The sequence below is a fragment of the Gracilinanus agilis genome, chromosome 6, assembly GCF_016433145.1.
Source record: "Gracilinanus agilis isolate LMUSP501 chromosome 6, AgileGrace, whole genome shotgun sequence".
Classification (NCBI taxonomy): domain Eukaryota; kingdom Metazoa; phylum Chordata; class Mammalia; order Didelphimorphia; family Didelphidae; genus Gracilinanus; species Gracilinanus agilis.
The window spans coordinates 121,378,978-121,392,343 of NC_058135.1; the positions used below are offsets into that span (position 1 = coordinate 121,378,978).

Sequence of the window (13,366 nt, forward strand, 5' to 3'; positions counted from 1 at the left end):
GACTTTTGTAGAAAAGCCCAAGCCAGACAGATGGGGCACAGCATTTGCTCCTAATCAGAAACAGTATTGAATTAACCCATAGCAAATTAACTGGAATTGACAGTTTTACTTATTGTGAGTTAGTGGCAAATCATGGGCTTCTTTCCTCCTATGAAAGTCAAGGTGGAATTCTCAAAGATTCTCACTATTCCTGCCAAATGGAGGCATCAGGTCCGAAGCCTGCAATGTCATCGCCAATCTAAGCCCTAGTTTCAAGCTTGAAATGGAAAGAGAACCAGATATGCCATTGTGGAAAGAAATGAGGACTGCAGATGAGATTAAATGATTACACTGACCTCCCTCAGCCTTTTGATCTGTCTCTGCCTCTCTTTCTCTCTCCTCCCTCCCTCTCCCCTTCCCCTCCCCTCACTTATCTTTCTGATATCTCTTATTCCCCTCATCTCTTTCTCACATAAAATTCCCAAAAGGGAATGTGCTCATCAGAGTTCTTTTAGCCTCCCTTTGGCAAGGACATTCCTTCCTAGTCTGATAATAATGATTCCCGCTGAATTTAGATGTGTGGCTTACAGTATGTTCTGATAACACGTGTGTCAATAGACTGTTCTAGCAAAGAAAAAAAACCAGCCTCAAAGTCGACGCTGACTTCCTGACTCCAGTGTTGTTTTTTTTCCCCTGCAAGGATACCACCAGTATGCAGAAGTCTGTCGACAGTGATGCACCTCATGCCCTGGTACTGCACGATTTTCCAGCAGGTAAGGACAAAAAACAGAGGCGAGGCACTGTGGGCTAGTGGATAGAGTGCTAGGCTTGGAGTCAGAAAGGAGTGGGTTCAAATCTTGCTGCTGATACTTACTTGCTATGTGATCCAAGGCATGTCACTTAAAAACTCTGTAGGGTTCACTAGGACTTATTAGTTGAATCATAGATGGGTTACAATCTGTCTTGGGGGAGGGAATTCCCACCCTTTCTTGAGAATGACAAAATTACAAATCCTTCAGGTATGGAAGTTATGATGAAAACCTATGGTCCAGAACATGCATACGCACATGCATGCATGTATCTATGCACATCAACATACATGTGTAATATGAGCACGTGTTTATGTGTATGTGTTTATATGCATATATGCACGCACATATACATGTATAGGAGAGAGAGAGTGGGGGGGAGAGAGGGAGAGAGAGAGGACACTCACACACCCTTACCTTTTGTCTTAGTAGCACTTCTCAGACAGAAGAGCAACAAAGGGAAAGGAAATGGGGATTAAGTGACTTGTCCAAGATCCCACAGCTAATAAGTGTCTGGGGCTAGATTTGAACCCAGATCCTTCTAAACCTAGGTAGGTCTGGCGCTCTTTCCATTGAGTTACCTAACTTCCCACACAATTCTGGGTTATAGATAAAAGCAAATTTTATTTTTACCTCCTTTCTCTAAATATACAGAACTCTGGGCATGGAAGCTTCCCTAAAAGGTCACCTAATCATCCCTCTTTCCTCCAAGCAGAATTATATTCAAACTGTCCCCCAAAGTAGCCACTTAACTTTTTTGTTTAATTCCTCAAAAGGTGATTCCAAAAATTATTTATAAACAATGAATGCCATCTGCGAACAAGACATTAACCAGTTACTAATTGTGATAAAATGATACTCAAGGGTATTGTATTAGCCTCGGTTCACATTTGGCTTCGTAAAACTTCCTAGCTATGTGACCATGGACAAGTCACTTAACTATTTAAAGCCCTGACTCCAACCTACCTTTCCAGGCTTAATATATAATTATTTCCTGCTCTCTATTCCAATAAAACTAGACTTTCTTCTCCTCCTACGTATTCTCTCCTCTTGTCTTGATGCCTTTTTTTTTTTAAACCCTTACCTTCTGTCTTATATTCAATACTGTGTATTAATTCCAAGGCAGAAGAGTGGTAAGGGCTAGGCAGTGGGTGTTAAAGTGACTTTCTCAGGACTACACGACTAGGGAGTGTCTACAGCCAGATTTGAACCCAGGACCTCCCATCTCTAGGGCTGGCTCTTCATTTGATGAGCCCCCTAGCTGCCCCCTGTCTCCATGCCTTTGCTCAGCTTGCCCCCGTTAATGAAGTACTCTCTCTCCTCTTCTCTACCTTTTAGAATCCTAAACTTCTTTCCTGACCTTTCTTGATTTCCCTTAGCTGCTAGTTCCCCTTCCCCCAAATCAGTATTACTGTGTATGTATGTATTCTATATTTGTTGTGTATTTCTGTGTACCCTTGTGATGTTACCTGTAGAAGTTAAGATCCATAAGGTCAGAGACTGTTCCACTTTGGTCCTTTTATCACTACCAACAAGCACAGGACCTGGCACATAGTCAGTGCTTAAGAAATAATTGTTCTGGGGCAGCTGGGTGGCTCAGTGGATTGAGAGACAGGAGGTCCTAGATTCAAATCTGGCCTCAGACACTTCCTAGTTGGGTGGCCCTGGGCAAGTCACTTGACCCCCATTGCCTAGCCCTTACTGCTCTTCTGCCTTGGAACTAATACACAGTTTTGATTCTAAGACAGAAGGTAAGAGTTTAAAAAACAAACAACAAAAAAAAAAAAATGAAAGAAAGCAAGAAACCATTGTGGTTTGATTAAAGGATTTATTATCCTTTCATGGGCCTGTTCTTTGATTGCAAAGAAAATAGTACAATCTGTATGATAACTACCATTCAGAATTGTTAAGAGGCTCCAATAAGACAAATATAAAGCACTTTGCAAACCTTAAAGCTCTATATAAATGTCAGGTGTTGGTGCTGGTGCTCTTGTGGTTGTCAGGGAGGCAGTGTGACACGATGGATGGGGAGCCAGCCTCCATGTAAGAATCTCTGAAAAATAGTGATTGTATGACCCTGGACAAGTCACTGAAACTCTCAATGAACCAGACAACTGGCTGTGATTGGAAGCTGCAAAATAATTGCCAACCCACACTTCTTTGAGGGAGTTTCCTGTACCAATTAAATCATAGGTTCAAAGTCTGGCAAATTTTTGCTTTCTGATTTTTAACAAATATAATCCTAATGCCTAAAAAAGTTGAGAATTTTTATACAGTTGTTTTCCTTCAGATTCAGTAAGATCAAAGTCCAAAGGATTTTGAAGGGTGTTTGGGGAAAGTTTTTTCAGTGCTTTAAAAATCAAATGTTGGCCACATAATTTAGAAATACAATGAGCTCTTGATTATCTGCATCCCAATTATCTTCTTTGTGGAAACTAGACTTTGTTTTAGGGCAGCTTCAATATGCTTGTTGCAAAGCTGTGCTAATCTGGTTTCTACAGTTCTTTCAGTTTAATATTTTCAAATTAAATGTTTTACAAAGTAAACTGATGATTGACAAGAGCAGTGTTACCATATTACCATTGTAAAAATGCTTTAAATTTGTCAATAGTACTATTTGCCTGGAGTTAGGAGGTTGTTTTTGTTCAGTTGTTTTCAGTTGTGTGTAACTCATTGTGACCCAATTTGAATTTTCCAGGGCAAAGATACTGGAGTGGTTTGTTGCCCCCTCCTCTAGCTCATTTTACAAATGAGGAAACTGAGGCAAACAGGGTAAAGTGACTTGCCCAGGGTCATACAGCTAGTGTGTGAGGCCAGATTTGGATTTAGGACTTTCCTGACTTCTGGCCAGGCACTCCATCCACTGTGCCATCTAGCTGCCCCAGAGGTCAGGAAGACCTGAGTCCAAATCCACTTACTGATACTTGCTAACTATGTGATCCTGAGTAAGTCACTTGACCTCTGCTTCAGTTCCCTTACCTATAAAATGGGGATAATAATAGCACCTACCTCCTGGGTTGTTGTAAGGATCAAATGAGACAATAATTAGCACAGTGTCCAGCATAAAGTAAGCACTAATGAAATGTTCGCTATTATATTATAATTATTATTTTCATGTTAGAAATACACAATCAGGAAAAAACAAAAAGAGGGGACTAGTCATATAAGGAAAGAGAAGTAACCCAGTGCTCCACAAGTGTCTATACAATGTGTGGAGAATTTAAGGACTTTCGTACTTTAGGTGGATCCCTTTGGGTAGAATTATAGGAGGAAATGGAGAAGATTCACATGGCACAGCTAAATATGAATGAATAGGCTATGGTTTGCAGGAGTTTTTTCCACAATGAAATTACTCCTTTGATAATTCAGTAATATGAGTGGAAAACCCAAGCAAGGAATAATAAATAAACTTGGCTGATATTTTGTCTTCTCCCAGAAATCAGTGCATTATGAACCCATCTGAATTCATCTTGGAAGAAGAGCTTCCTTTTAGATGTACTGAGAAACTAGTTGTTATTTTTGTTTTTTGAAAAAGACAACTCAGTTGGTTAAGTTGATTCACCAAATCAACATGAAATGCAACCCAAATGGACAGAATTAAATGTCATTTTGCCATAGTTGTCTTTTTATTAATTGCGTTTGCAACGGAGATAATTGGCTGCACATAATTGCAATTTTCTTTTTACAGAGCAAGCTGATGACTTGAACCTCACTTCTGGAGAGACTGTTTATCTTCTGGAAAAAATAGATAGCGATTGGTACCGAGGAAAATGTAGAAACCAGACCGGCATATTTCCTGCTAACTATGTCAAAGTAATTGTAAGTGGTCTGTTTCCATTTTAATTGGAATCAGTTAAGGAAGAATGTGAATGCCACTCATCTGGCAGATTCAGTTCAAAGACTATAAAAAAGACTGGGGATCAGGGCTCAGGGATTCTAGTTTCATTTCTTTCTGACTTATTTTGGAGTCTTTGAATAATATATTTGTTTCAGCTTATTCAGCTAGAAAGACAGTGATTACTGCCCAATGAGGCATAATGCCTGAAATCCTCAGAAGGGGTGAAAAAAAGATTCAGGCTTAAATTGTGAACAACTCTTATTTTACTAGTGATTAGTCATTTTAGGATATATGCTCATTTTAAAAAATAAATGTTTTGTTAATTTTTCCAAATGTGGTGATAAACTCTGGATTCCCTCTCCCTCTAGCTTCACTAGATTGCCCCCTATCAATTCTAGGAGTACCTCTCAGGGGTTGAGTGGGTCTCTTTTCTAAAGCCATTGGCTCAAACCTCCATTCCACTGTGGTCACTGTTAACCACCAGGGACAAACTTTGTGGTTCTACAGAACCAATAAATATCTATTAGCTTTTACCAAGGGAAATTTGCTTCAAAGACAGCAAGAACAGAAGTGGAAATGTTTCCCCTCCTTGTAAGGGTGCACAATCCCCTCTATAATCTTGATCCCTAGGGAGAATAGACTCAGACCACTTAATTTTTACATAGTATTGGACCCACCAAGTTCTGGTCCAAAGGCAGCATAGTCACTGGATGAATTTGAGTCTCAACTAACACTGGGCTGGGTCCCAAAAGTTGATTGTCACTACTGAGGGGTTTTTAAAAAATAAGAGCTCTTACCTTCTGCCTTAGAATCAATACTAAGTATTGATTCAAATGTGAAAGAGGGGTAAGGTTAGACAATGGGGATTAAGTGACTTGCCCAGGGTCACACAGCTAGGAAATGTCTGGCGCCAAACTCAAACCTAGATTCTCCCAACTCCAGGCCTGGTGCCCTATCCATTATGCTATTCCTACCCTGAGTCTTGATGCTGTATTGGATGACTGTAAATCCCAGAACGGACTCTGCTGTTCTTGAAGTTTGCCATTGACCTTTCAAAGTCTATAATGTTGTAGCCATCTCTAATCTCTTAAACCTAAAATAGGAAGAATATCCACAAAGAAACAAAGAGCAGAGGTCTATATTCTCGGGGATACCTCTCCCCTTACATCATTAGGTCTCTTCTCTTATCAGAACCCAGCTAGGCAGGGAAGAATCAGAACCAAAAGAGCAAGCCTGGGCTGACTAGTGCCTTTTGAATGGACCCTAGTGCCAGCTCCATTGCCGATCAAAGAGGCTCCCCTTTACCACATGTTTATCTGAATGGATCCAGTTACAGAATATCTTATAGCAGCTGAGTTCTCTACATGTGCTCTTAAGGGCTAGGCTCATTGTTAGTCCTTCTTCCCCAGCATTACCATAACCATCATTTCTCCCCATGTCTTCCTCCTCTTGTAAAAATAATTATAGTAAGACAAAGTAAACCAACCAAAGCAAACCAGACTGAACAGATTGTGCCTCTCCCTGCGCCTCTAGTTCATTTTCTGTCTGCTAAGAGAAGAGAAACATCTTTGGCTGTCAGTCCTCTGAAGCCAAGAGAGGCCACTGAATTGATTAGTTTCAGAAGTGCATATTTATTTCTTTGGTATATTGAATTAAATTATATTCATTTAGCCAGAGAGAATATTCCCTTTCCTAAGATCCCAAACTTTCTTTTACATTTCTTTGCCATGCTTATTTTTGTATTCTTTACTCACTTTCCCTCACTCTCTCCACCCCCACCCCCCCCAAATTAAATATTCTCAGGTGGGTGAGATCATGATTGATTTGTTCAATGATATATTATTCTGCTTACTGGGAGATTCTCACACAAGAATTGCAAATTGGATTAAGCAAGATTATATTTAACCACTGTAATTTTATTAACTACCACAGCCTGCCTCGTGAAGGAAGCCTTAGTGGAAGAACTATTAGGGAGCTGTTACTGATAAGCTCAGGGATGTTAAATATCTGCGATAAAACTACTTTTATTTCTTTTTTCCTTTTCCACCCTTCTGTTTCCTTTTTTTTTAATGGCATATTTTGTTTTGACATAATAGACACAACTTTCCAACAAATATACAAACAAATATTCCTCCCCACCTTACCCCTATACACACACACACACACACACACACACACACACACACACACAGAAAACAGTTATTCAGAGCTGCCTAATGGCATGATTGTTACTATTGGTACATGTCAGGTAGTCTCTATCATCTCTCTGATCAAACTTACTGATACTGGGAAATGCCAATAAAAAGTGGAATAAACAGTTTTGATCATTAACATCCTATCTAGGAAAAGGAAAAGGCATTTTCCATTACATTTGTATGTCAGAGGGAAATGGAGAATGGAGCCTCCATTTCTCAAATATAAATTAATTTAAATCCCTGGGATAATTGAAAACATGGTTATTGAAAATTGAACATTATAAATTTGAGCCAGACTCCCTTGGAGAAACCTTTCCATAAATCCCTTTGAATTCACATTAACAATAAAAATACCACGAGGGCTAAGGCAGTATCTTCCAAGGTATTTAGAGCAGGGCTTGGCACACAGTAGGTGCTTAATGGTTGTTGTCCAATGTTCTCAAAGAGAACCAAAATGATGGCACAGCGATGTGTTTTGACTCTTGAATAAATTGGATTCAGGTGAGGCAGAATTGCACAAAATCCATCAGCCTTATTTTCCCTTCAAGACATCAAAAAATCAAAATCAAGACAACACAAAAGTCAGGATGACTGGCCATGGCTTAGGATGCAACCGATGACTTTGGCTTCTTTAATGCTTGACCAAGCTCTACGTGCTCCATAGCACTTGTTTTAGCCACCTTGATGGCCTTTGAAACAAACTGTTCTCATCCTCCCCTTCTACTGGGAGGAAGACTTAACAGACTTGGGATAGACACCTCGCCTAACTCACGGATGGCTCTCGGGACCATTAGTTACCCTCAAACTGGTTTAGCCCATCTGCTGAGAGGGTTTACCAGGGGATGACCACTGCATGCTGCAGCTTCTTAGAGCCACAGGGGGGAGCTGAGTGAAGTGGACACCAAAGGAGGAAAACAGTCCTGAAAAGAACTTAGCGAGCCTTCACCCCGGAGGTACTGCTCTTCCCTGGACACCTTGTATACCCCACACACTGGGTACTTGTAAAATGTTTATCGTACGATTGAACGGACATGTTAAATTTAGCCTATAGAATCACAGAATTTCTGAAATAAAAGGAAGATCGAGGTCCTCGAATCATCTAACCCCTTCCTCCATCTTATTCACGGTCCCCAAACAGATGAAGCAACTTGCTCAAATTCAGTTATCTTTAGCCTTTCTTCTGCCCAGCATCAGGTCCTTACCAACCTGAAATCAGTCACACTGAAGAATCAATACCTTACATGTTTAGAGTGCCTTTAGGAAGGAAGGATAGAAATGAGCATTTATTAAAGGGCTTCTATGTACCAGGCACTGGGCTAAGCGCTTTACAAATCTCACTTGATTCTCACAACAACCTTGGGAGGTAGTTGCTGTTATTATCCCCATTTTGCAGATGAGGAAAGCAGACAGGCTAAGCGACTTGCCCAGGGTCACCCAGCTAGTAAGTGACTGAGGCCATATTTGAACTTAAATCTTCCTAACTCCAGACCCAGCTCTATCCACTATACCACCTAGCTGCCTAGGTGCCTTTATCTTTAAAAAATACTCCTCAAAACTACTCTGTGGGGAAAAGGTATGTGTATTTTTATATCAATTATGCAGATAAAGAAACTGATATGAAGTGACTCACCCAAGTTCACAAGGATAGTAAGGTGCAAAAACACCATATAAAACTAAGATCTGCTGGTGCTAGCACTAGAACTTTTTTTTTTTAATTTTTTTGAAACCCTTACCTTCCGTCTTAGAATCAATACTGTGTATTAGTTCTAAGGCAGAAGAGCAGTAAGGGCTAGGCAGTGGGGTTTAAGTGACTTGCCCAGGGTCACATAGCTAGAAGTGTCTGAGGCCAGATTTGAACCCAGGACCTCCCATCTTTGGACCTGGCTCTCAATCCACTGAGCTACCCAGCTGCCTCCCAGGCCTAGAACTCTTTCCTCTGAACCCTATGCCCTCTAGTGGTAACAGTAGTAGCCCTATTTTATATGTAGCACTTCACAAAAACCCTGTGAGGTCTCTATTCCAAAGACGACTGTGCCCATGTCACAGATGTAGAAACTGGTATTCAGAGAAGTTAAGAGACTTTCCATTGGTTATATAGAGCTAGAAAGTAAGCCCACGTCTTCTCTATGTCCAGCACTTCACCATGCAAATCCCAGGTTTTCAAGTAAATTTTCTAACAAGAGTAATTTGTTCATTAATAGCAAAAGTTCTATAAAGGACAGCTGGGTGGCTCAATGGACAGAGAACCAGGAGCTCCTGGGTTTGATCTCACCTCAGACACTTCCTACATGTATAACACAAAAATTATGTGTTAATCCCCATTGCCTTGCCTTTACTGCTCTTCTGCCTTATAACCAATACATTGTATTGATTCTGAGATGTAAGGTGAGAATTTTGGAAAAACAAAACACACTAGCTCTTCAATGGAGAGATAGTCTCTCCTTTTTAAGGCCAACGTACAGTGCAAGACAATAATTAATCCTGGGTAACATAGTCAGGACAGATCTCTTTTAGAATAAATACATTTTGTATAAAAAAAAAAACTTCACTGATTGTCAGAGGTGTCTCTCATCATTGAGGGGCCATTGATCTCTGTTATTGGTCATTGTGAGACTTGCCAAGAAGTAGATTGTTATTTGAAAAAAAATAAATACATTTTATTCACTTTTAGAAATCTATAATTAAGCGTGTAAAACTAATGCCTTACTTAAACTGAAACCCTAGACCATTAGGGGGCTGTAGGATGTTGTGTGGCCTATTGGCCAAGTGTGATAATTGCAACCTAACTCAAGTAAACCGTATAAATCCCCTCAAAAATAAGAAGGGGCAAAAAAATATTCTAGACTCATAGATGTGTGGTCAAAGAATTCCCCAAGTATGGAGAGCGGGCTTGGAAGTGGAAACAGCCCAGAGTTCAAAGTCTTTCTCTGCTACCAATTGTGGGAATTCATGAAATCAAATGCTTCCTCTCCCCCCATAAAATGGGAATACCATTCCTCCTGTCTCTTTCACAGTTGTAACCCCCCAAATGCTGCATAAATGGGAGATGCTACAAAAAGCTACAAATTATGTCTGTAGATGGCATTATAATTGTACTGCTATGCACAGAATGGCCACAGCTGGCCACCCTTCCCCTCCAACATTTTTTAACTAAAACTACTGTTTGTATTTGAATATACCTCTGATTACAAAATGGTAGAGGAAAATGGGGACACTATTATGGAAAATTGCTTTTCACCAAATTTTAATTGATGCCTTTGTTCCATTAAGCAAGAGATAACTTAAAAGAGGGGAACTTCCCATACACATACACCTTTTTTTGTCATATAAACAAAGTCTCCTGAGCAATTTGTACAAGGCATGAGGTTCAAAAGCTGAAGGGAACCACCTAGAGACCACAGCAGCCTCTTTAGGTACTGCAGTAGTGATCACTTCTATTAGATCTTCAGAGCCCTCTAAGCCTATCCATATTACCTGAGTCTTGATAACTTTCGAGGAAACCGAAGACATAATCAACTAAATATCAGTTATTAAGCTTCTTGAAGGTTAATTCTACCTATGGCTGTGCAACTGAACATTTATCGAGAGCCTGTTTTACAATTCACAGCATCTAGTGCTGAGTCTACAAAGTCAAAAATGAAATAGTCCCTGTTCTCATAAAGCTTACCTTTTTTTTTTTTAACCCTTACCTTCAGTTTTAGAATCAATACCAATTATTGGCTCCAAGGCATAAGAGTGGTAAGGGCTAGGCAGTGGGGGTTAAGTGACTTGCCCAGAGTCACACAGCTGGGAAGTGTCTGAAGCCACATTCAAATCCAGGACTTCCCATCTCCAGGTCTGGCTCCTTATTCACTGATATATGCATCTAGCTGCCCCCGAAACTTACCTTCTTTTGGAAAATATACAAGTGACAGAAAATGAGATAGAGAGACAGAATAAATAAAACTGTCCTGCTTCCTTTTCCTATGCCCATTAGTACAAATAGCACCCAAGTGGTCCCTGAATTGCAGATCACAGTTTGGCAGCCCAAATTTTTAGCTGGGCCAGTGATTGGTCAATTTTGCTCTATCCATAAATTGGAACTGATCTAAAAGTCTCGGAAAGTAACATTATAGACATAGTTTTTATTTTATCTTTCCCTCTTTTTGCACAGGATTTTACATAGGACATTATTTTTTTGTCAGCCTTTAAGTGATGCCCAGGGAAGGGAAACAGGGGTAGAGTAAATTTTAAGCTTTCTGGTGATGTGATGGTCTTATTGTATTTTTATATGTTTGTGGTTGGTTATCTTCTAAGTCATTGTCACAAGCCAAGAAAACTTTTCCGTCTTCACAGAATCACAAAATTATAAGGAACTTCAGGAGAACCGATATGCAATCAAGAATCTTTTCCATAATATCCCTAATAGGTGGTTATCAAGCCCCTGCCTCAGACCTTCCAGGGAGGAGAAAGTCATTCCTGCCTTAGGCCCATTCCCTTTTTGGATAGCTCTAACCAACTGTTTATCAATCCTAAATCTGTTTCTCTCTGGGTTCTAGATATTACCCCCAGTTCTTCTTTTTGGGGCCTAGCAGAACAAGCCCAAACTCTCTTCCTGCTTGAAAATAGCTATGATATCCACTCCCACCTCTCCTCTATAGGGCGAGCATCCTTATTTCGAAGAGTCAGGTCTCAGGTGGCATGATGAATGGCCTTTCCACTATCTTGGTTACTCTCCCCTAGATATTCTCACCATTGCCTTTTTCTCAACCGTGGTACCAGTCAGGACATTATTCTCTGACGAGTTGTATTTGCTGCATAACCTGGCAAAAGTATCACTTGATTTATCATCAGGACAAAGGAAAACCTTTAAAGCAACTAGATGGAAAGTGGAATAAATAACAAAAAAGAACCTATTTCATAGGGTAATTACTGCCCGACCAAATATTTGTTACTAGACAAAGATGGCTAGAAATCTAGAACCTTTAAGGGTTTTCTGGGACAATATACTTGACTGTGCTCAATAAGACAAAGAAGGTTTGCAACAATAATAATTTTCTGCCACTAGTATGAATTTTGCAGTATTTTAACAGTGCTAAGTTGTTGGGTTGATTTGGGGGATTGGTTTTGGGTCTTTTGTCATTTTCCCTGCTAGAAGTGATGATTTGGTAAGATATAGGTTTTGTTTGAATATAATAAACCTAATAATACCAGCTACCCACTCCTATCCCACCCCAAAAAATAACCCTTAAAACAACACCCCAGGCAATTCTTATGTAGATTGGAGCTAAGAACACTGAGTCTGCCATAAAAGAAATCTTTTCTAAGCATTTAGCTTCTCCAGATAGACTTTTTTCATGGCCAAAACATGCAGATGTCTGACTCTTCTGTTCTGTTCTGTTGATTTTTGTCTTTGCCAGATTGATGTTCCTGAAGGAGGTAATGGGAAAAAAGGATCCATTTCATCCCACTGTGTTATGTGAGTTATGCAATTACTTCTCAGAGAAGGTGAAAGCAAGGAGAGGACACCAAGCTATTAAGCTTGGTCCTCTTCAAACAATCATTGGAATATTCAGTGTGAATTGTAATGATGAGGGAGAATTGCTTAAATATCAGCAGCAGATTAGAATGACAACAGAAGCAACAAACATGGGTAAATTCTGCTCTTGGTTCCATAACTATAAAGGACAGCACTGATTCATTCGGTCATTCAGGGCTGAGCTTCAATCTCTCACCGTTGCAATGATTTTGTTGACACTGCATGACTTTGTTTATCATTTTGATTTTGTTCCGTTTTTCGAGTCAGGAGAATGAAGAGAGAGGATCTTGGAGATGATTACACATAGATGAGGAAACTATAGTCCAAAGTTTCAGTAACTCACCAAGATGATGAAACTGAATCATGGAATTGTGGATATAGAAACTAAAAAAGAGTTTCTGTTTTGAAACTTTCTTTACTGATGCCTTTTATTAAAATACAAAAATCATTTCCCAGTATGTTCTCCTCTCCTGCCATCAAGCTTTCCCTTGTAATAAAGAAAAAGTTAAGCAAATCCATCAATATGGTGGCCAGATCTAATATTCACTTCAGCTAACAGATGAGGAAACCAATTCAGAGCAGCATATTCCAGTGACAGGTGGGTGGCTCCATGGACAGAGAACCAGGCCTAGAAATAGGAGATCCTGAGTTTAAATGTGGTCTCAGATATCTCCTAACTATTTCACCCTGGGCAAGTCACTTAACCCCCATTGCCTTGCCCTTACCACTCTTCTGTCTTAGAACCAATACACAATACTGATTCTAAGAGTTAAGAATTTTTTTAAAAAAGTAACAGCATATGGGAGAGTAATGAATGTTGGAGGGGATGTAGCTAAATTGGGACATTAATGCATTGCTGGTGGAGTTGTGAATTGTTCCAACCATTCTGGATGGCAATTTGGAACTATGCTCAAAGGGCTTTAAAAGACTATCTGCCTTTTGATCCAGCCAAAGCACTGCTTGGTTTTATACCCCAAAGAGATAATAAGGAAAAAGACTTGTGCAAAAATTTTTATAGCCATGCTCT

At 39.8% G+C, this 13,366-nt stretch overlaps 1 protein-coding gene across 1 annotated transcript in view; it reads left to right on the forward strand.

The window, feature by feature from the left end:
• Positions 1-13,366, forward strand: part of SH3D19 (SH3 domain containing 19) — a 95,779-nt gene that overhangs the window by 68,596 nt on the left and 13,817 nt on the right. The window contains exons 12-14 of the mRNA XM_044681275.1: positions 680-752; positions 4,477-4,607; positions 12,221-12,279. Coding sequence (XP_044537210.1) covers positions 680-752; positions 4,477-4,607; positions 12,221-12,279 — 263 coding nt within the window. The remainder of the gene's footprint in view (positions 1-679; positions 753-4,476; positions 4,608-12,220; positions 12,280-13,366) is intronic.